The sequence below is a fragment of the Tenrec ecaudatus genome, chromosome 7 (genome assembly GCF_050624435.1).
Source record: "Tenrec ecaudatus isolate mTenEca1 chromosome 7, mTenEca1.hap1, whole genome shotgun sequence".
In the NCBI taxonomy this organism is placed as follows: domain Eukaryota; kingdom Metazoa; phylum Chordata; class Mammalia; order Afrosoricida; family Tenrecidae; genus Tenrec; species Tenrec ecaudatus.
Window position 1 is genome coordinate 90,925,720 of NC_134536.1, and position 24,596 is coordinate 90,950,315.

Consider the following 24,596-nt stretch of genomic DNA (forward strand, 5'->3'; position numbering starts at 1 on the left):
GGTTTCATCATTATAAGTCAAGGTGAAAACAATGTCATTTTTTCCTAATTCTAAAAATGGTAATATGAGAAGACAAGTTGTTTTTGACAGGCTAAGAACTGAAGATGTCTATGCAAATACTAATAATACCTGTGATTTCGGAGGTAGGGCACAACATAGTGCATAATATTTACAAGTAATGGAATCACCCGTTCCTTCTCGTCACTGTAGAAAACCATATCCAAAAGATGAGCCAAAACCTACAAAACACAAAAAAGGAAATAGAGTATCATCTATGAGCTAAAACTGATCTCCTCCAAAGGAATATTTTTTCAGACTGAAAGAACACTTTTATGCCTTAGAGTAATAACAACAACCTCAAAACCTAGAATTAGATTTCCACAAATCATTTTTATATTAAGTTTCTGCCATTACTTTTTTTTGGGTCCATTATAAAATGACAGTATATAAATAAGGGGAAATTCTACCATTTTCAACTGAGATAGGGAAATTCAGAAAAAGAGGTCAAGAACCTTCTAGTATGACACAAAGTAAGCAGCAAAACAGGATCATAAACTCAGCATCCTCTCTTCCGTATGTTAAATTATGGCCAGGGAGAAAACACACAAACCGGCTGCTCAAGTATCAACTATCAATTGATAGCGATTTGGCCTTAGTTATGTTGACCTAACTTTTGAGAGGGGCTCAAGATTCACTTCCGGAAAGGGAAAACAAAAACCACTTGCAAGGTTGTAGCCCAAAACTAAACCTACAACCATTGTCATCGAGTGGATTCTGAGTCACAGTGACCCAACAGGGTATAAAGAAAGAGCATGCCAGACAATGTAAGTGTGAGTGTCTGGTAAACTAGCAAGTGCTATGGAGCAGCAAGCAGCCTTGCACCACGTCTACTCTTCCAAATTGTCACTAAAAAATCACTTTTCCTCTTAAAAATACATTTTAAAAATTGTAATGGGGAGGGAGGAATAGCTAAAATCATTATAATGATATTTAATTAGAAAAACTGAATTCAGATCAGGTAATAATTGGTTAATTTTATATAGCCATTTGAAGAAGTATGAAATGGTATTTTAAATTAAGATTTCTCTATAAAAATTATTTGCTAATATATTTAGTTGCAAAATTATTTAGAGGAAAGTTATTAAAAAACAAAACAAAAACCTTGTTTAATATTTACCTCAGAGAGCAATGTCAGAGCGTGGACACTATATACAGAGGGAGTTATGTTTGAGGTTTCCATTGCAGGTGACAACATGTCTAAGTAAGAAAAAGGGTAAGTACAATGCACAATTAGGAACTTCCCACTAAGAAGAGCCATCTACTAAACAAGCAAAAGAGGATGATTTTAATAGTACTACTTAAACTGCTAGATAAAGTAACTTCTTAGAATCCTACAAGTGTAAAACCTGGTTTTTGAGAGTCACACCTTCAACATCGGATTCCAAATTGGTTCCATCCACCGTTATTTTGGGAGAAGCTTTAACTTCAAGATTGCGCCGCAGCCACGTCGTCTGTTCCAAAGAAGAGCCAGCAATGGCACCAATTGCATCCACTATTCTATGTGTCGCATCCTACGGAAATGTGGAAGAAACGGGGACACATAAGCTATCGCTAGACACTAATTATGACGTACACTGTTCATAGAGGCTACGCATTGACTATTCACAAAATCATGCAATGCTACTAAATTGGAATAAACTTCAAAAATCTTAGTTGTCCTGACCACATTAGAGTTGAGGTCATTATCAAATACACCCTCTGGAAACCACTCACAATTCAGAATGTCTTACCTGAAGATCTCTTTGGTCTTTTTTATTTTCTAAACTAGGATTTTTCATAATAAACTCATTCAAGACCCTAAAAGAAACAGAGACAAAATATTATTCTAAAAAGATGACGTAATCTACTTTCTCACAGGGAGCAAGGAGCATATGTGGGCTTGATTTCCACCTATATTCTATGATTCAAATGAACTCATAAACATATCCATAAAAAGACATGGACAAGAATGGTCACAGCAGTTAACATTTAAAAGTAAAAACTAGAAAGAATCAAATGTCCAACAACAAGAGTGAGTATAGTATAGTTATATAAAATTCCATGTCTGAACCAACCTCACATTTGGGAAAGAAGTGAAATATAAAGTAAAATACTAGGCTTCTAAAAGTTTGAAAAACATGGAGTTGAAAGACAATGAAAATTTCCCATGATCCCTTTGAAGCCCTCTCAGATAGTATGTATACAAACCCTCTCAGATAGTATATCTATGAGCCCTCTGAGATAGTTTATCTATGAGCCCTCTCAGATAGTATATCTATGAGCCCTCTCAGATTGTATATATACAAGCCCTCTCAGATAGTATGTATATAAGCCCTCTCATGTATTATATTTACAAGGGCACATAGTTCAAAAAGAGATCTGGCGGGGGTGGGGGGGTTCCTCAATGAGCGCGAACCACAAGCATGGCAGTCTGAACCTGCTGGTCACTCTGCGGGAGACAGATGGGGCTGTTGACTGTTAAAGACTGTAAAGATTTTTAAAAGCTCAGAAATCCAAAGGGGGAATTCTGTCCTGTAGGATTCCTGAGTTCGAACTGACTTCACAGCAGTGGGTGTAGTTAAAAAAATAAAACAAAATTTAACAATGGTGTTAGAAATCAAAATAGTGATGATCTTTGAGAAGAGAAAGGAGAGTAATTGGAAGGGCTCCTGGCTGTCATTAATCAAATTACTAACAAAGACCAGGGCTCCACGGCACAGAGGAAACAGGCCTTTCCCGGTCTTCCTCATGCTCAGGGCACAGTGCAAAGCTACCTTCTCTTCTGTTCCCCTCAACACAAACTCCGCTCTTTAATCTTGCATGTCCCTCCGAAGGTAACTTCTGTTAACAGATTGACGATCATGCATTTACATTTTGCATATATATAAACACATCACCTACCCCCCTTTTTAACCAGCTTCATATTATACTATATCTAGTGCTGCACCCTGAAGGCCCTATGAAGAGAGAGAAACCAGATGTCACCCAAAATATCGCTTATGTAACAATTAGGACAATGGACATTATCCTTTTATTTGAAATCTTACTAAAGGGGCATTACTTACCCTAGGATAAGAAACTGCCCCGGCGCTGGAAGACTCAGCTGTATAGAGTCTTTCAGAAGTACCAACAGTGATGACCAGCTATCCACTAAATTAGGCACTGGAATTCTGTAACATAAAGACAGTATCAATACAAATTCACAGTAAACCTTAATTTCCTTTGTATCTTCCCATGGTCTTCAATAAATTTTCCTACTAATTTCTTTGAAGCATCCATAAACTTTCATAGAGTATAATAGAATAAAAATTCCTAAGAGCCTTATATTTTCTACTCATATAAGAAAAACTAAACATTTGAAATTACCCATTGTGATCTAATAATATAGAAACTTTAATACAGAAATCTAAATTTTGAATTACATGAACTCTCAAAAGTAAAATTCAACTGTAATATCTGTTTAGTTTCTTATATCACAATCCCTACCCTGCCCTCTCAGCTTCCTTCTTATATTAGCTTTTTCTTTCATATCTTAGGGGATATGTTGTCACTTTCTCCTAAACACCATTCCCTCACTGGTGAAGAAATTAAGGTTATCTTTTGTTTTACCCTGCCCTTAAACCTAGTCCCTCTCTATGACTAATATTCAGATTTATTAAGGTGACCAGACATCCCAATTTTGAACAATTTTTCCCATGTTCTGCAGCGCTTTAAAAAAGTCCTGACTTTTAAAAGAATGCACAATAAGCTAGGGTATACGGTTTTAGGCTACCATGTGGCTATTTCGTCAGGGTATGAGTTTTATCAATGGTGTCCTGCTGTACCAATGTTAAAATCTGGTCAACCTTAAATTAGGCAGCCCTTGTTCTCAGTCACAATCTGTTTAAATACAATAAATACGAAAACTTTAGAAATGCTAGTGGTAGCACAAATAGATGATAAATTTGGTGATTAAAATGGAATTATACCACAGGCAAGAAAGATTAGGATTCAGATTCTCAAATAAGTTATCAAAACCAAAGCCAAATAAGTCTTGTCTGATTAGCTACACACAAAGCTGGATTACCATAACCCAAATGTTATTTTCACATCATCATCCTTCTAATCTTTTTATCAGATTGCCACATTCTCAGAGAGGAAAATAATAATAGATTCAGTGGCACTGTGCACGGTTACAGGAGTAGGATTTAGTTTTTACCTTTAAGTGTTTTTTGTTTCAATAACACAGAATAGAAATGCAGGCCTTTAAGCTAGTAGGATGTGCACGGCTGGGTCACTGACTTGTGTAATATCCCAAAAGAACGTTCTTCTGTTTCTAGCATTTGGTCTTTAAAATTTAGGGAGAAAACAATGATCAAACCTTCAAAGAAGTCAGGCTGTTTTCTTCCATATTCCCTAACTTCTACTAATGACTAATGTTATCAAGGAGAAATCCACATCATTTATCTTACCTTTGAATATAAGCATAGAAAAACTGAAGCATGCAGACTTCCAAAGAAAGATGTTTCTATAAACAAAGGAAATCAATTTTACAGTGAAGAAAAATGGTGCCTTTGATATTTCGTTGTGGCAACTACTCTACATCTTACTGCTAATGTTTAATAAAAATAAATATAATCGAAACAAAAATTGTACAAAAGCACATAAAAATCTTTCACTTATTACTGGAAACTTTTAACGCAAGCACTATTTTAAAAATTAAAAGTAGATGGATGAAGTGAAAGGATTCTCAATTTTTCCGCTCACAGATCAGAAAGATAATACTCAAACTCACAATTGTAAATGATCCTTAACTTTCAAAGCATCGAGGCTATTTTTGGTGCTTTCACAATCAGGTTGAAATTTTTTATCGGGTGAATTCAATTCTATTTTACTATATATATCTGTTAAATATGTGTAGCTAGTTCAAGTCTGCACCAATTCCTAATCATCAAAAATGACATTAAATTAAAATCATGCTTTATTTTATATATAACAATAAAAAGAAACATCTGCTCTTCAAAATTAGTAATAGGCATGAAGATGATACTAATGTATCATCTAACTATGCCTATGTGTCAATCTGTTCCTTTTAGTTTTAAAAATGTCTTTAGTTTCTCCCTTTACTATGTCCCAATCTGTTCCTTTTCAGTTTTGAAAATTTCTTCAGTGTCTCTCTTTAGCATACAAAGAAAGCCAAATGTTTTTATCTGGACACAGAACATAGTAGCCTGAGGCCTGGGGGCAATTGTTAGGAAGGCAGGAACTGAGTTTTAACTGTTTTGCTTCTTCATGCTTAACTCAATGTCTAGCACAATTAGATGTTTCAAATACAGTGCAGAATTAAGCTTTGACATACAAACTAAAATCCCATGACAAATGCCCCAGGGATACTAAGAATAGTAAGGAAATTAGTAAAGTATCAATAGCAAAACTGATTTTTAAGACACACATACATTTTTCCTACTGAGAGTTCCATAATAATAATAATAAAAACAACTTGGATATTTCAGATATATGTAAAGATTGTTTTAGGAATGTGATGAGGTTTATTGTGGTTTGGCTTAAAATCTAACGTTTATAGTTTATAAATATATTCCAAGACCGTAAGACCTCTTAGTTATTATCTCTGGGACAAAAAGCAGCAAGTGTAGGAGAGTCTGTAACTGTACTAATGACGGGGCTTCTGTGTCTGCCTAGCCAAGCACAGCACTCCCTGAGGGCTCCCATGGCTATGGCCCGCAGAGCCCAGCCTTGCATGTGGCCAAGAAATGACAAAGACACGGCCCAGAACTGCGTTACGGCAAAATTGGGCAGTGTGTGCAACATCGGAAGATTCATTCAGAAAACATACAAATAAAGATGCTAGGAAGGTAGCAACTGAAGTCAGCTAAGCTCACGTGCTAGCCTGTGTCTGTTACGTGATCAGAAACACCTTCCCTTAGAATCTGTTCACAGTTCTGGACTTTCTCGGGTGGACACGTGGAGAGGTAAAGCAATGAAGAGCTTTTTAATAGCTGTAGGAAAGAGAGGGTATTGATAATTGTTGAAATTACAAGTGTTAGGGCCCCATGGAATCATCTTTGCCATTGGTAAAACCAAACCCAGCCCCAGCGTCATCAGGTGCATCCTCAGTGGAAGCGACCTTGCGGTGAGCTCCTGAGGCTGTATCTGTATGGCAGCTGCTGGCCCCATCACTCTCTTGTGCAGTAGCTGGTGGCTTACACTGAACCTGAGGCCAGGAGGGCTCCTTCAGGCATCCATACTATAGCTCAAAGGGCAGATGGGACCGAAAATGTCTTACCTATCAGCAGTAGTCTGAATCAAAAGTCAAAAAAAAAAAATTTATAAATTATCAAGGGTTTATGAGGGAGGTAGGGGAAAAAAGGAGGAGCTGATACCAAGAACTCAAGTAGAAAGCAAATGTTTTGAAAATGATGATGGTAACAAATGTACAAATGTGCTTGACACAATGGATGGATGTATGGATTGTGATAAGAGCTGTACAAGCCCCCAATAAAATGATTAAAAAGAAAAGAAATGTCCTTTACCTTGTCCTTCGCTATGGCTGGGGGCTGCTTTAAAACTTCTTTCACAGTCTGGATAACAGTTTCAGTTCTCATGACACTGATTGAACGAACCAATTCCACCAGTAAAAGCTGTTCTTCACTGGCTGCAGGAATGACCTGGGTAACAAATCATTTTATGCATGTGTTTATAATTTTCTTGAATAGCAAAATTAAGAGATTTTATGGACTCTTATGAAAATAAAAATTTTTATTTTTCGAGTCACTGAACTAGGCAAAACATTTTTTTAATGTATATGCCATTTAAAAGAATGAAGTAAATTCACACAAGACAGCAGTACCTTGCCCTTTCCTTTCCCCTTTCTCAATGCACTTTTAAAGCTTTCAGTTCTATCTTTCCCCCTTGTATTGGACAGGGTTCTCTAGAAAGACAAACCAGATTTCTAGTAATTATATATAAATATATTTATAAAGATAGATATATAGTTCAAGAAATGAACCGTTAAATTATATACAGATAGGTAATACAAAAATTAACAGTTAAATTATAAAGCAGTGAGACACTAGCAGTCCTTAAAGGCTTCAGAGCTGCCAGTTGCCAGTCCCCTTCTGTAGAGAGAGCTGGGCTATATACACCCAGGCAGCAAACAGCAAGGCAGGTCACCAACTGTCACCAACTGTCGGTCCCCAGCTCCAGAGATGAACATTCCAATTGTGTGGGCTTAAAGGGACCTCAACTTACAGCGACACAGTCCACAGGCTAGGCATCCCACAGGTAGTGTACCCCTTTAAACTGAGGCACAGAACAACCAAGGTGAGGCTCACCGCGTCATTTATCCCTCTGCCCTTCAGTTAATCCTACTTGTGTTTATCGGCCAGGCTGGCACAATAAACTATAGCACCCCTCTATTACATGATTCTGTTTTCCCCACGTCCTCTACTTAGTTCTCACTTTAGAAGAAGAGTTACCGGTCTGCATTCCTCCAAACCAATAGCCAGTGGTTTGTCTGATATTTATGCGAGTGCTTCGTACTGCATTTCCTGGGCAACATTTTGCTTTTCCTAGAATTAATAAACTACTATTTTCTGCTTGATTTTCTCTATGGGATAAATTTATTCCAAAGTGTAAAAAGTTTTAAATCTTTCCTAATTACAGGTGCAAGTATACTCACTTACCACCCCGGCCCACCCATTTGGACACTTGTTATGCCTTTCCACTCTACCCTGGATTGGGCCTCTATAGGCTTACTACACATCATCATCTTGCTTTTTCTTTATAGCCCCCATTATGAGAATATTTTTCCTTTTCTCATTGTTGAAATCTGTGTTGCTTAAATCAAGTCTTTTTCTTTCTTATTCCTCCTTTCGGGAGGAGGAACATCCTCTTGTACCTGAGGAAAATGGTCTTTTTTTAACCCTGGAAAAGGTGATGACGGTGGTGGCGACTGCATGAGTAAGAATGCTTTGGTTGGTATAGAATTATGCATTAAAATTAATGGTAGATCATAAAAATGTTCATGTTGCTTTTGATCATCATTCTCTTGAATGGTACCAGTGTTTTTTTAGAGGATTTTAGGATCATTATTCCTATTCATAAAACTACACGCTGAGCTGATGGTGCCAGACTATCAAAAGATACAGTGTCTGGGGTCTTAAAGGCTTGAAGGTAAACAAGCGGCCATCTTGCTCAGAAGCAACAAAGCCCACATGAAGAAGCACACCAGCCTGTGTGATCACGAGGTGTCAAAGAGATTAGTTATCAGGCATCAAAGAACAAAAAATCCTAACATTGTGCACTCACCTTCCTGATAAGATAATTGAAGACAAATGGGTGTATAAACAAATGTGGCAAAGAAAGCTGATGGTGGGGGCTATCAAAAGATACAGCCTCTGTGGTCTAAAGGCTTAAAAGTAAACAAGCGGCCATCTAGCTCAGAAGCAACAAAGCCCACATGGAAGAAGCACACCAGCCTGTGCGATCACGAGGTATCATCAGAACAAAAAAATTTATCATTGTGAATAAGGGGGAGTGCGGAGTGGAGACCCAGGGCCCATCTATGGGCAACTGGACATCCCCTTACAAAGGGTCTCAGGGAGATGAGCCAGTCAGGGTGCAGTGTAGCAAAAATGAAACATACAACTTTCCTCTAGTTCCTAAATACTTGCCCTTCCCCCACTATCATGATCCCAATTCTACCTTACAAATCCGGCTAGACCAGAGGATGTACACTGGTACAGACAGGAACTGGAAACACAGGGAATCCAAGGCGGATGATCCCTTCAGGACCAGTGCTGAGAGTGATGATACCAGGAGGGTGGAGGGAGGGTTGAGTAGAAAGGAGGAACCAATTACAAGGATCTACATATAGCCTCCTCCCTGGGGGACGGACAACAGAAGTGGGTGAAGGGAGACGTCGGACAGGGCAAGATATGACAAAATAATAATTTATAAATTATCAAGGGCTCATGAGGGAGGGGGTAGCGGGGAGGAAGGGGAAAAACGAGGACCTGATGCCAGGGGCTTAAGTGGAGAGCAAATGTTTTGAGGATGATGAGGGCAATCAATGTACAAAGGTGCTTTATGTAGTTGATGTATGTATGGATTGTGGTAAGAGTTGTATGAGCCCCTAATAAAATGATTTTTAAAAAAAACTACATGCTGATATGACTTGGTTTGGATTTTTTATTTTTCCCTCCACAGTACAGTACTGGGCATAACATGGAAGTATACTTAACCTCTGGGGAATTTTCTTGTACTCTACCTGTGGTATTTTCACATCCTTTTTCTTTCTGCAAAAGAATTGTGCCTCCAGAAATGCTAAAGTTTTTACCCCCTCAGTTCGACTTTACACCACCTAAAACTTGTATTCTTCTTTTATTTATGTATTTAAAAACTACCTGATTTTGCTTTCTTCGCACTGTCACATTTTTTAATTTCCCAAGAAGTTTTAAATGTTTTCGAATACTCTTTTTCATAGATTCCTCCTTTAACATGGATGCAATGTTGTTTTGCCTCTTTAATGGGCAGGACTACTATTATTTACAATTTATTCTATTCCCTGTGTTATTTTCTTGATTACATTATATCTAATAATACTCAGGTCTTTGTCTATAATAAAGGAGGTTAGTCTTCATTTGACACTGTTAATCATTGGTTTTCGACTCATAAGTTAGTGTAAATAATAATAATAAAGTCAATATTTACAGAACTTATTACATGCAAGCCATTAATCAAAGTGCTTTATACATGAGTACACACTGACTCTTTTAATTATCATACTCAAGCAGTAGTTCTACTCGAAGGTCACAGTGAGTGCAGAAGCCATAACTAGAACCCCAGGATTGAATCTCAAAGTCTCAATGTGCTATTTAATAGGGTTATTTCTTTAAAAAAGCAAAAAATATTACAGTGTGATGGTCCTTTATTGGTGGGCAAGACTAATGGATAGATAGGCTTCCCTGTGTGGTGAAAGGGACCCAAGTTTGTTTTTGTTGTTGTCAAGGGATGCAACATCAGTAGCTATACGTCTCGTTTCTTGTTACGTCATTTTCCCAGAGATAGGAATCCTCAACATTCCTTAGGGAGATTTAAAACAAACCCTCCTACATTTCATGGCAGTGGTTCTCAACCTTCCCAATGTCTCAAGCCTTTAATACAGTTCCTCATGTGGTGGTGACCCCCAACCATAAAATTACTTTCGTTGCTACTTCATAACTGTAATTTTGCTACTGTTATGAATCATCATGTAAATATCGGACATACTGGATGTATTTTCATTGTTACATATTGATCATAATTAAAGCATAGTGATTAATCATAAAAAATAGGAAATTATATATTGTAAAATATTTATTTCTAATTCCAAAGAAATGAAATTTTGTCTTGAAGCATGGTGCAGCATGGACAACAGTCTTCACGCAGGGTACTCACTTGTATGTGGGGGAATCTGCATGTGGGCAGACCTGCCTGGAGACAGAGAAAGGAGCGGTGTCTAGGTTCCTAAGACCATCAGAAGTATGTGTTTTCCGATGGTCTTGGGCGACCCCATGAAAGGATTCATCGACACCTCCAAAAGGGGTCGCGACCCACTGGTGATGTTGGGGTGAGGTTGATTTTCATTCTCAGTAGGTAAACGTTTTCTGAATGCCTGTGCACTCACTTTGAATTCTTAACCTCTAACTATGTAGGCTGTGGGCCCTTGCATCTAGAGTTTCTCTTGACAAACTCTTCATAGAGTTTCTTAGATGGGACACTGAAATTTAAGCATGGCTTCAGTCTCTTGTTGGAGTAAGAGAAGTAGATAGTGGCTGGGTAGGGTAAGAGAGATCTGGCAGGGGTCTACTGCTCCTTTTACAAATTTAAACCAACAGTCCAAATTTCAATCCATCCCAAAGCTGCCTTTATAGTACCTGGTACTTCTACTCCCTGAGGTTGCCTGTAGTTCTGCAGTGGGAAGTAGGCCCCCTTTGGTAGCATTACATACCAGCCTTTTCTACTCTAAAAATAACAGTGATAATGCAAACACATTAAATATTAATATATATTACATATTAAAACATAACAAGTCATATCTAAACCTATACAGAAATTGAGTTGCTTTTCAACTCCCATCCCCTCTCACTCCCACTGCAACTAATGGAGAGCTGAGCATTAGTATGTATTTTCCAAATGTTTACTAAAGGGAAAAAAAAGGACTAAATAGGTAAATACACACCTTTGTCCTGGTGGTAGCTTTGTTCTGTCGCCTTTCATTCCACACAAACGCAATGGCAGCCATAAAATGAACACCGTGATTCATTGAGATGGGGCCCAATAATTCAAGAATCTGTTGTCTCAAGTTCTAAAAGAGGTTAAGCCAATGGCATATTAAATTAAAAACGTACATTAAAAAAAGTACAAGCAACACCTCCTCCAATTTTCATAAAAATCTTAATTATGAACGAAATTATACTTTCAGTTTTTAGTTAATTTTCTTTCTTTCTTTTTAAATTAGGCCTAGTGACCTATTTTTGAAAATTAGGTAGTGAAAATCCTTGGATCCCAACCGAGTATTGTCTGATCACTGATGGTTATGCAGATGGAGGAGGGCAGGTCAATGTTTTAGTCTGGAACACAAAGTGCTGCAGGAGTCAGTGCCGGCTCAACGGCAAATAACGATAATGTGTAACTTACGTGTTTTCTCACTGGAGTAATAGTAAAGGAACTTTTAAAAGTTCTAAGAGAGGTTACCTGGACCATTTTCATTTTGAAAGTAAAAATCTTATAAATTGACAACCGCCAGTCAGGCAAGTTCAATCGTCTATTTACTGTGATGCGAGGACGGAGAAACAGTGTTGCAAAATTCAGTTTCTTACAAGAAACCTGATGCAAAATCTTTTTTGAAAAGAAAACATTCTAATTACTGAAAATTTTAGTGGGATTAAAGAAAAAAAGAGAACAACGTAGTGCAAATATAAGTGTCTGACAACATTTCCTGATGGTTTCATCCTCCCCTTTCCCCAATTCCGCAGGCGTTTCTCTGCAACTCCTAAGTCTGGCACATCACACGTAGAGGTCAGAATAGGCAGTGAAGGGAGGTCAGCTTGACCATCTGACACAACATAGGGCACTCTGAAGTCATGACACCATCTTTCTATCAAGGTAAAGCAGAAATTGGGGAAATACCAAAAAGTATAAAGAAGGAAGATTTTTAAAAGTTAACGCTTGATCCATCATCCAGAGATAATCATTATTAACACATTGATGAACTTTCCTTATTCTTTTTCCTGGAATGTTTGTTCAATTATTTGACATCTGTTTTATTAGACTTTTGCGTTCTGTTCCATCCAGTAAGAATTCTTCTAAACCATCATTGTCAATAGCTACCTAATGTAATACTGAAAGGATAATTGATTTAATAATTTCCCTACATTGTATGTAAGTTGTTTTTATTGCCATTAAAAATTGAACTGAATGTGTGTATGTATTCCATTACGTTGGCAAAGTTTTTTAAAAAATCTTTTACATAAATGTGTCTCTTGGCTAATTTTGATTGCATTGGAATTTATTTTTAAAATAGATTGTATAAGTCAACAATTTTGAATTGTTTAAAGAGCTCTATCCATGATTCTAAATTGTTTTCAAAGAAGGTTTTATTAAATGTCAACTCAAATCAAACCAGACCCACTGTCATAAAGTCAAGTCCAACTTCTAGAAGTCCCATTTGTTACTAGGTAAAACTGACCCATTCAGATTTTCTTAGTCCAATAAGTGGCTTTGGGGGTTAAGCATTTGGATGCTAATTGCAAGGTTGATAGTTGAAATCCACCAGCTGTGAAAGATGAGACCCCTGTAAAGATTAACAGTCCCAGAAATTCTACAAAAGGCCCTGTAGGAGTAAGAATTGACTCTATGACTGTGAATTGGGTTTTCTGTTAACCTTTACACAAATAGATTGCCTATCTTCTGCAGCACTGCAGAGTGAGTTTGAACTGCCAACCTTTAAATTAATAGCTGATCACTAACTGTTTGTGCTATCCAGGTTATTTAAAAAAAACAAACAAGCCTTAAAAAGGAACAAAGCACTAATGTGCATCACTATGTATAAATAAATACCCAAATGAACCTCGAAACATTGCACATGTAGAAGGAGCTAAACACAAAAGGCGCTGCATGATTCCACTTACATAAAATACCCGGAAGAGAGAAATCTAATTCGTGGCAGACTGGGGACAGAAGGGGAAGGAGTGACTATAAATGGGCACAGGAAATCTTGTTGCATTGATAGGATATAAAATTAGAAAGTGGAGATAGTTTCACAACTCTCTAAATTTAATTACTGGGTTGTATACTTAAACATAGGTGGATTTTGTGGTACGGTAATCATATCTCAAACTACGAAAAAGTATTTGACAACCAACCAATGCAGAGGGTCATACATAAGCCACTACCATCGAGTCGATTCCATCTTATAGCAACCCTACAGGGCAAGGTAGAAACCCACACCTTTCTCCATAGTGGCAGGTGGTTTCAAACTGCCGACCCTGCAGTTGACTGCCTATTGCATAACCAACCACTACAATTCCACCAGGGTTCTCATAACCACTACCCTACTGTGTCATACATACCACTCAGTTATTCACAAACTTTCAAAATGATCACTAAGAAAATCCTATACACTCTTGCACACTACAGACGAAGTGTCTCTTTTCTAACCTTTGTGGCGCCGAGATTAATCGTGGTAACCGATGCAGAAGCAGCAACAGCCATCTTTTCTGAAGAATCAGCTTGATGCAGGACACTCCAGAGCAAAGTCACAGAGGACATGATCATATGAAGAATTGAGAGGATCCCACTACGGGCTTCAAGCAAGTGTTTTTGGTCTACATTGACCAGAAGCTATTAAAAATGAATCGGGGGGGAGGGGAGGAGAGGGTTTGGATATATTATCATTTACTGAGTTTTACAAAGGGGACTTTACTTGACAGCATAGTCTTTACAAAGGAAAATATTTATGCAGTTGTACCTGGTGATATTGGGTAGTTGGATCCAACAAACAGTAATGGATAATGGCTGTGATGCCTTCCAAAAGAGTAAGAATCATATCTGGTGGAATAACTGATGCCATCCACAAAGGCCTGAAATAAAATATGTTCATTTTAACACACGTTTTGCCATGGCAAAGTGTTTTGTTCCTGATATTCAGCATATGTAAGGAACCCAATAGCTGCTCCACAATTAAGAGATTAAATAATATACCGGAGAATTTTAGTTTCTATTCTATAAAGAGTGGGGATAAATACACAATGGTTCTTTGGGGTTATAAACTCGACACAATGAGTTTACTTACTGGCAATTGATTACTGGTTAAACAAATCTAGCAGTGACTCTCTAGCAACTTATGAATGGCAGGCATAAAAATACTAACCTAGGCAGCGCTCTCTCTCTCTCTCTCTCTCTCTCTCTGTTGTAGCTGAGGTTATGCTAGAGAAAAGTCAGATGCTAATATGTAAACAGTTGACTAATTTCCCATAGATTTAAGAGTTGGAGCCAACTCAATGCCTCCAAACAGTAATAACCATTTTGAACATGGACTGAGGACACAAATGAAATGTGCTACCAAACCTAAACAAGAGGATCCTACACAAGAAATAAATGGCAAAAGAATTGATGCCTAGGTACACTCTCTGTGGAGCCTGTCAGCTCAGTCAAAAGGTTTACCAGCTCCTGGGCTTGGGAGGAAAAAAAAGATCAACTTAAATATTCCTTCCTTTTCCCAATCTTTCTCTTTTCTTGTCACCATGTTTCCACTCTTTCCTTGACACCCGTTGTCCCTTGACACTCAAACTAATTTTTCAAAAGCAAAATACTGTTTATGTCAATTTAAAACAAACATGAGTATAGTTTTTCTAAAAAGTAATGCATTCCCAAGGTCATTCATCAAATATTAAGTACCTACAAGGGAGAGAGATTGGAGAATTGGGGAATAAAATGGGGGGAGGGAATCATAAAATATAATAGAACAAGAACTGAACTTTGCAGAAAAGATGAGGGCCAGTTCCACTAATTACTCTCCTCTAATGGTAAACTGGAGTTTCTTCTTTGTAAAAATGTCAAACTATTTGCAATCTATTGATTATCACTCATTTAGGCGAATTGTGACTGAAGTTTTAGAAGTTTAAGCTGTCACGTAAAAAATACAAATGACAAGATAAAAATCAACCCTTACCAGCAGATGGACACTGGACCTTCACTCAAGTACTTACTCAATACAAGAACACTTTGTTCTATTAATTTGGCATTCCGTGATGTACACCTTCCCAACATGATCGCTGAAGACAAATGGGTGCACAAGCAATGTGGTGAAGAAAGCTGATAGTGACCGGCTATCAAAAGATATAGCATCTGGGGTCTTAAAGGCTTGCAGGTAAACAAGCAGCCATCTAGCTCAGAAGCAATAAAGCCCACATGGAAGAAGCACACCAGCCTGTGTGACCACAAGGTGTTAAAGGGATCAGGTATCAGGCATCAAACAACAAGTCATATCATTGTAAATGAGGGGGAATGCAGAGTGGAGAACCAAAGCCTATCTGTAGGCAACTGGACACCCCCCCTTACAGAAGGGTCACGGGGAAGAGACAAGCCAGTCAGAGTGCAGGGTAGCAACAATGAAACATACAACTTTCCTCTAGTTCCTAAATGCCCCTCCCCCCCCCCCCCCGCCACTATCATGATCCCAATTCTACCTTGCATTGCAAGTCTGGCAAGACCAGAGGATGTACACTGGTACAGATAGGAATTGGAAACACAGGGAATCCAGGACAGATGATCCCTTCAGGACCAATGGTAAGGAATGGCGAGACCGGGAAAAAGGGTGATGTAGAAAGGGGGAACTGATTACAAGGATCTACATATAACCTCCTCCCTGGGGAATGGACAAAAGTGGGTGAAGGGAGATGTCTGACAGTATAAGACATGACAAATAATGATTTACAAATTATCAAGAAATTACGAGGGAGGCAGGAGCGGGGAGCGGGAAAAATGAGGAGCTGCTATCAAGGGCTCAAGCAGAAAGCAAATGTCTTGAAAATGATGATGGCAACAAATGTACAAATGTGCTTGATATATGGATGGATGTATGGATTGTGATGAGTTGTACAAGCCCCCAAAATGATTTTTTTTTAAATCAAGCCTTACCTACGATCAGATAAGGCGGTTTCGTATTTGTACTGCTGAATTAGGTTATCCACATTTTTGCAAAGCTGGAGTGTCACAGAAACGACGACTCTCTGTAGAACTTTTCCCATGTAAGGCAGAGTTGATGTGATTAAACCAATCCATTGTGGGTGCATTTTACAAGCACAGTGTTGATGAAGAGCTCTTATTACTGCACAGAGGAACATGCCCTGACATGTGATTGGCTGGGCATGCAAATACTGAAGAGAAGTCATGGGCTGATGGGGATTGATGTGTTCCAAGTCAGATACAACAAAATCAAAACCTGTCTCATTCTCTTCGGGGATAGTCATTACTCGGTGCTCTAGAACAATCAGCCTTTGGAGCACCTTCAGCAGCTGTGACTGGAGGGTGCTACCATTGTCAAATTCATCTTCTGAGAAATTGATAAGACTGTCCTCTGAGAAGCCTTCTTCCACAGCAACCATGTTCTTACCTGCCAACTTTTCATTATGCCATTTCTGTGCACTAAATATAGATGACAGCAAACAGTGAAGAATTACTTTCTGAACCTTACACTTAGACAGCATATCAGAAATAAAACTAGGGAAACCCTTTGCGGAGCTTTCTATTACTTTTGCTAGCTCAGTAAAGAGGAGAGTCAAAATTTCTATGCTCATCATCTGCATATCTCGATTGCCTATTAAATCTTGTGCAGTAACCTTGACATGAGTTGGGTAATGGCTACGCATGTAATACAAGCAGAGTGAAATAAGGATTTCTATGTACATAGAACTCCGGAAGCTATGATTAGAATCCACTGGGATGTGACTATAAAAGTCTTTGCCCATAACAGAAATCCGATGTCTGGCCAACAAATTCTGCAGTAGAGACAACTGAGGGGTATACGCATTGTTTACACTAGTGGTTGAGATGGCATTTACGAAAGCAATTGGATTGGTTTTCAAGATGGCTTTGACAGCAGAGAACGCATACAGAGTCCTTGATGAGTCATACAATTGCAGATAGAGGAGCACATGCTGGTAGAGAGGATGGATGCTGAAGTTAGGAGACTTCCGTGATCCTGGAGAGCCCATGTCGCTCTCAATTTCAGAAATCTCTCCCTCTCCACAGCTATACCAGTTCTCTAAATCCAGACCATCACTAAAGAACACATTGGCTTGTTTGAGTTTTTCATTTGAAGTTCTTTTCTTGTCATCATCCTTCTTTCTGGCAAGTTTTACTTTGGGTTTTGCTCCTGGTTGTTTACCTGACTCTTTGACAATTGTTTCTTTCTCTGAGATCTTTTCTGGTAGTTTTTCTTTGAAGCTGAATTGAATACTACTGTGACTCCTCTGTCTAGATCTGGTTTCTACAGATGCAACAGAGGAGTCATGGAGAGTCGGAGTGGTGCCTGAAATACAAGGTGAGGAGCTGTTTCTGGAGATGCCATTTGTCATGCATTCACGGCCTTCCTCCATAGACACAGACAGGAACCGTGAATCGTCATTCCTCAGCAAACCACTCTGATCCTGCGGAGTGGCTTCATTGTTGTTCAAGGCCTCCTCACCTGTCTCTAAACCACTGCACTCTGGTGTTTGAACTTCCTTTTCTAATTGAGATGTAAGTGATGCAGATTCTGCTTCAAGGCCACTTATGACTTTACATATAAGGTCAAATACAACCTGCTGAACATCGTCATCTGGTGAGCTTGCCTTCAACATTTGAGATTCCTCTTGGGCGTTCACATTTTCAGCATCCACTTCATAACTCAAGTTATCCCCGGCAGAGGAATGCGAGCACCCAGAGTCAGAACTCTGAAGTATTTCTATCTGTTGGTCTGGAAGATCAAAATCAGAGACAACCATTGGGATTGTCTCACTGCTGGTACTTAAAAGGGAAAGTCTGTCACTTAATGGATTAACAGTGAGACTGAAGTTCTCTATTTCATCCATGGTTAGTGGCTTTTCACCATTTTCTTTAGATGTGATAAGTTGTACTTGGCCTACTGGCATAAGAAGAAAAACACAACACTCATTAGCATAATTGAAATGTAGGAAGGTAAATTATTAGTATCATGATCTTAAATTTCTTATAAAAATTCTTAGGAATTTATTATTATTTTAGACTTTTAAGTCTGAAAAATATGTAGATAAACTACTAAGAGTTTAATACTGTAAGGATAATTGTAGACTAATTGTTGAATTCAAATAAACAGAAAATGTTGAACGTAGACAAAAAGTAAATTGTCCTTCCCCCCCCCAACATGACTTTTTTTTCCTGCGTCTCAAAATTTGGTTTTTCCTACCTGTGCCATACTTTATATTATTTCTAAGGATTTAAATTAAGCTTCATATATAGTTAATATATAAATAACCTCAGTGGTTTTAATAAAATCCACCTTTTTGTTAACTATCTAGTATGGTGAAGTACCTAAGCCAGGATATAATGAAGGAGGAGATGGGGCCGATACACCACTGCTCCTCTTTAACAAATTTAAAAACAACTGGAGATCAGAAGTACATTCATCCACTTTGTACCTTTTTTAGGGGAAATTTCTGCAGATCACATTCATTTAGAAAAGGTACAAGTGTCAAGCTAATAGCATAAACCAAATGCCATGGAAAGGCTCAGAGGAAGGCCTCACACTAGCACAAATGGGGACCGAGATTGGTCTTGGAGGAACAGACCGACCATGAGCGGTGAGGCACTAACACAGCAGTGACTGGCAATGAGCAGGGTAGAAGGTGACCTTGGAAGATTCAGTAACAGCTGAGAGGAGCTGAGGCTCTGTTCTGAGATGGCGTGAAAGCATGGTGGTTTAGTTCCAGCTCTCTTACAATTTTGAGGCTGTGTGAATGTGAGGAAGTTACAGTCTTTTGAGCAGAGGTCCCTGCTTAGTAAATCACTTTTATATGAAATGACTTCTTAACAAATGTTACTTGCTAAAAGCTATGAGAGATGTACCTTTCTGTCCTTAAGCCATAATAAATAAACCCAGTAGAAAGGGATGTTACTAGCATATGAGAGGCATCACTCAACAATTTGAAGGCTGCGGACTCCGTGGTCTGAGCACCACAGGCTTTCTCATCCTATGGAGAAGAATGCTACACAGAGAGCCTCAGAGGGTTAGCTCCAGGACTGCAAAATCAGCTCTGCAGGCATCTCCATCCAAATAGAGCGGTCTCGCTGATCAGAGCCAAGGCTAATTCCTCCTCTGGGACAATCAGCTGCAAAGAGAGACCCAATTCTCTCAGATGGTCACTGGTGAACTGATTTTTGTTGGGGACCACATGAGCACTGTTAATTCATGAAGTGGGAAGAAAGGAAGCCCTAAGAGAAAATAGCAGCATTCAATTCTCCTGCCAAGTGCTGTTGTGTTCATGTCTCCCTTTTGCTAAAAATTTAATTCCAAACAAAGCTATTGGCTTTCCATGGGATATTCACCATTCCTGCAGGCAAAATTTTGCATGAAATGCTTATCTTGATCCTCTTCTGTATAGCACGGGGCCCTATTCCAGTAACACTCTGCTTGGACACGCTGCACCGAAACCCTTTGCGTTTTAGGATGAAGCAAGAGCAACAGTAATGGTTCCAAAACTCTAGCAATATCATGTCTTTGGAGCACTTGGTTCAGCCAGGCTTGTCCCACGGAGCTCGTAGAACCATCTAGACTGTTAAGACTATCTAACATGATAAACAGTGACCTAAAAAAAAGCAACAATAATTAAAACAAAACACCTATTTTAGTTGCAATATTCAATTTTTTTCTAATATTAACATCATAAGTTGGATTTCTTAATTTGAATGGATTAATTTTAAAGTAACCCTGCTTCAAGATAACTTTTATAATCTGATCTCAGTATGTAAGAGAAAGAAGAAAAAAACAAACAACTTAAAAAATTTTATAACTATATATTACTTTTATAAATATTAATAAAAACAACCTTATTTAATAAGTTGTTTCATTACTTACTCCAATTCACATCAACAAATATAACCCCCCCTATAAATCAACATTATTTTATATGCTAGTCTATGCTCCTTTACTCGAGTTATCTTCATAAGTCAAAGCCAAGAGATTCATTCAAGGAAAGACCTTCTCTGAAAAGTTTGAGTGTGAATCTTAGGATTTTTAAAAACTCGAGATTAAAATCTGGGCTGTTTTACTTCAACTGTGGTGTAATCCTGAGCAAGCAATTTAACTTCTTTTGGCCTCTATTGCCTCACCTGTGGCACAATGAAAGATGATTAGAAAAGGGTGGCTGTTAAACTCATTGTTGGGTGTCATCAACTCACTGTCCTCAGGATTAGAGATGGAATTTATAAAGTACCTGGTCAACCCTCGTCACTGTAGGGGTTTTTCCAATTCAATAAATGGTTCATACAATTTTAAAAATAGCAATGCTTGAACCGTAGCCTTTGGAATAATGTCCAGTAGAGAGCACATGATTGATTTTGCCCTGCATTGTAAGAGTGAGATTTCTGGTCAACTGTGAGACCTATTATGAGACTGCTACCCTACATCAATACCTATCTATAGAGGGAAGCTCCTTGGAAGTACGTGCAAATCTGTTGTTTGGGGGTTGAGTCAGACAGGAGAAACAGCACAATCATTATCAGACAGCCACAAGTCTTTGAACCAATGAATGGGGTTGATAATTTAGTTATAGGTTTTTGAAAGTCTGGCTCAGATACAAAATTGAGAATAATGCCTAGAATAATACTACATACAATCCACTGTCTATTTGCAATTTCAATGAATTTGGATATAGATGCAGGAAAGCTGAATTTATTCCTGGCACCTAGAATAGTGCTTGACATAAAATAGGGAGTTGATGAGTAAGTTGTCCAGTAAAGGAAAGGGAATTAGCAAACTTGCTTTGTAAACTTTGCAAATTGGTTTCTACTTCCCCTGCCAAACTAGCCAGAGGATTTAAGAAAGAAAGAAGATATGAAGCTGACTGAAAAATCTCAATATAAAATGTAAATTGAAGACAGTAACCAACCTGTCAAAGGAGCGTGCAAAAGATGAGGATTTATTTATGTGAAGATCTCTTGTTAGATGCCAAAGAACTGCAAACTTTGCATGTGCTTCCATTCTTATTTTCTGAGGGGCAATATAGGAGATGAAATCATTTTATTTTCCTGGAAAACATTCAGCAACTTTAGCAAAATCCAACTAACTACTTGCAAAAGAACATTATTGTTCATGGTACTCAACTACACACTTCAATCTATTTTAATTACATTTTTATGGAAGTAGAAATGTAGAAAATACTTACATATAAACGGAAGTATTAAGTATAAGAAATTTGATCTTTTCAGCTAAAACATTATTTAATTTAGACTTTAGGGGATGGGTTTCGTGAGGTTAGGTACCGCTGGGTGGATTTTCAATTTATAGTGACCCTCTCTGACAATGCAGAACCTCTATATAGGGCTTCTGAGGCTGTAGCCATACAGAAGCAGATTACACTTCTTTCTGCTTTGGAGTCACTGGGTCTATTCAAACCACCAGCCTTCCATTTAGCAGCTGACCTCTTAACCATTCTACTATGTATTAGCAAAGTGAGAATCATAAAAAACAGAGTATTCATGGTATCTTGAGTCTAGAAAGCACTTCTCTCAAAGTAATATAAATATTTAGTTGTCAAAATTTATTTTGTTTAGCAATATATTTTTATTGTTATTAATTATATAGCGCATTGGTGGGTACTTAAAATTATGTATATGAGAAGAGCATTAAACCACTTTGTAGATTATGTGGAAAATATATACTTACAGAACAATGAATAACACAATGTAAACAATAAATCAGAAAGACAAGCACTTTGTATATACATAAATACAAATTTTAGAATTTCACAAAAATTATATATTACAAATTATAGTCTTCTTCTACAAGTGCAATTCTTTCAAGGAAAGACCCCAATCGATCAGATTTACACATCTGTGTGAACTGCCCACGAAAGCTTCTATGGTTTGCTCAGGGGCCTTAGAGTAGGCTCTGCCTCACAGGCCTACGTGCAAAGGAGGAAATGCTGCCCCGCCCTGGGCCACCCTCACAACCATTCTTTGTTTTGAGTCCACTGTTCCAGCCACCGTGTCACCCCATCTTGTTGAGGGCCTTCCTCTTCACTGCTCCTCTCCTGTGCCACACATGATGGCCTTCTCTAGGGACTGGTCTCTGGAGATGCCCAGAGCACAAATGTGGTGAAAATGGTAGCATGCCTGACTGTTGAGTGATGGGTTAGAGGTTGTCTATCCACAGGTGCCATGAAAGAACAGGCTAGAGCTCGAAAATGTTTTTGAATAACGTACTTCCATCTAGTCGCTGCTGACTCAGAGTGACCTTAAATAACAGGGCAGCACTGACTCTGAGTTTTCAACACTGTAACTCTTTAGTAGAGTACACAGCCCACCTTTCTCCCATGGGGAGGCTTTTGGTTTTGAACTGCTAACCAATAGGTTAACAGCCCAACACAGTGCTATATTTCTAAAAAAAAAAAAAAAAACAACAGTCATTGAAAACCCTGTGGCACACAGTTCTACTCGTAAACATATGCTATTGTCAGGAGTTGGAGTAAACTCCACAAATATTTTTTTTGGTTTTTAATTGCTTGTGATAGCTCAGAACAGAATTTGTCTTTTCCTGGGACTAACAAACATATTTTCAATGAAGCACGTACATCACACAGTGCAAATATACCCAATCCTCACTTATCAACAGAGTCCAAAGCCCAGGTCATTACAAAAATGTAGGAACTAAGCCACAATGGAGGATAGTCACTTCAGATCACAGAACAGAGGATGACATTATTACATAAATACCAAATTTCATTCATACAAAGCTGCCAAAATGCATTACATGAAGTGACAAAGCACCACGTAGTATGGCACAGCTAAGATGACACAGAGTCTTAGACTTCACAGTCAGTATTACTCTTTCCTCACACCTCAGTGCTCGCTATAGCCAGGTGTGCGCCATTAATGCATAAACCAGTCAAGCAGTGCATAGTTTACTATTGTCATAAATGTGAAATGTCGGATAAGATGCAATAAATGAAAAATAGGTGTATATATAAATAAAATTAAATAATGTAATAAAATGTTACATTATTTTTCATATATAGGTACATGTCTCTATTCATATGTTAGAGGTATTCTCTTAAAAATGAAATGTATAGAAAGTAAAAACATGCATATTATATGCCCTAGAATTATACTTAATGTAAGACACATAAATTACTGAATTAAAATGCAGCAAGTACAATTTTATTTCTGAATGAATTTTAAAGAATGTGTTTAGTGGGCATAAAATGTTAGTATTATATGGATATTTTCACTCCTCTCTCCATTTAGCACCCTACCCCAAATAACTGCTCAATTAACTCAATTCAGCGAATGTCTTTTGAATATGATCCACAAATGGTAGCATTTAGATTTATTTTTTAATAGGGAAATCTTCTACAAGCTACCCAATAAAATCTTCGATTTTTATTACACAGCAGCAGGCATACCAAGATAACAAAATTGATTCTTCTGGCTCCTTGTCATGTCTGCTCTTCACTCAGTTTTATTCCATTAACGTATCACTTCATACATGCAGGGGCTTCCAAAAGTTAATGGAAAAATAAAATGAAAAGATAATGGAAATTTTGTATACTAGGATACAAAACCCTTCTTTTGGTTATTCATCATAATGTAAGCAATATAATTGCACATAGTAACACTAGAAAGTAGCCTTGGTGAAAGGATAATTAAATTCTTGGATAGGAACTGACAGGCTGGTGGTTCAACCCCCATCAGAGGTTCCACAGCAGATTCTACAGGAGAAAGACCTAGAATTCGGCTCCAATGAAGAATACATCTTAGAAAAACCTATGGGGTAAATTTTCTTTGTCACATGGGGTTGCTATTACTAAAATTCAACTCAACGGAAATTAACAATAGCAACATGGCCCATAAAACTGACTTTACACACCATATTCCCAAGAGTTTTCTAAATGTAGAAATGTTATAAGGTGGCAGAGGATAGAAGAAATGGCTTTACCTTATCTTTATGGGTTAATTGCTGGCTTATCACATCCTCACAGATGCTAGAAGGAACCAAGTTATGCAATTGATAAAATAGTTCCACGCTCTTCTGGTGGTGCTGAGGTGTCCCATCTCCCAGTTGGTCCCACAGTGTTAAAGCTACACACTATAGAAAAAGATGTAGGTGGCAGTGTTCCAACAACCATAAATAAAAACTTAAATAACATTTTTTATTTGGTACAAACAGCTCTCAGAGCGCCATTCTGGAATATCTCATACTCACCATGCTGTTGAGATTATATTTAAAACAGAGTTCTCTATCTGCCTGTTATCTCCTAAGATGGCCCCTTCACCTT

At 38.1% G+C, this 24,596-nt stretch overlaps 1 protein-coding gene across 4 annotated transcripts in view; it reads right to left on the reverse strand.

The window, feature by feature from the left end:
• DOP1A (DOP1 leucine zipper like protein A) overlaps positions 1-24,596 on the reverse strand; it is a 97,251-nt gene that overhangs the window by 20,243 nt on the left and 52,412 nt on the right. For 3 of the 4 annotated variants that reach the window (XM_075554830.1, XM_075554827.1, XM_075554828.1), the window contains 14 exons: positions 24,257-24,406; positions 21,210-21,310; positions 19,648-19,907; positions 16,222-18,208; positions 14,051-14,162; positions 13,741-13,923; positions 11,261-11,386; positions 6,570-6,704; positions 4,491-4,546; positions 3,105-3,209; positions 1,791-1,857; positions 1,427-1,571; positions 1,178-1,257; positions 130-239 (listed from right to left, as the gene is read on the reverse strand). In XM_075554830.1, the coding sequence (XP_075410945.1) occupies positions 130-239; positions 1,178-1,257; positions 1,427-1,571; positions 1,791-1,857; positions 3,105-3,209; positions 4,491-4,546; positions 6,570-6,704; positions 11,261-11,386; positions 13,741-13,923; positions 14,051-14,162; positions 16,222-18,208; positions 19,648-19,907; positions 21,210-21,310; positions 24,257-24,406 (3,617 nt within the window). The remainder of the gene's footprint in view (positions 1-129; positions 240-1,177; positions 1,258-1,426; positions 1,572-1,790; positions 1,858-3,104; positions 3,210-4,490; positions 4,547-6,569; positions 6,705-11,260; positions 11,387-13,740; positions 13,924-14,050; positions 14,163-16,221; positions 18,209-19,647; positions 19,908-21,209; positions 21,311-24,256; positions 24,407-24,596) is intronic. The other variant, XM_075554829.1, reaches the window with a different exon arrangement.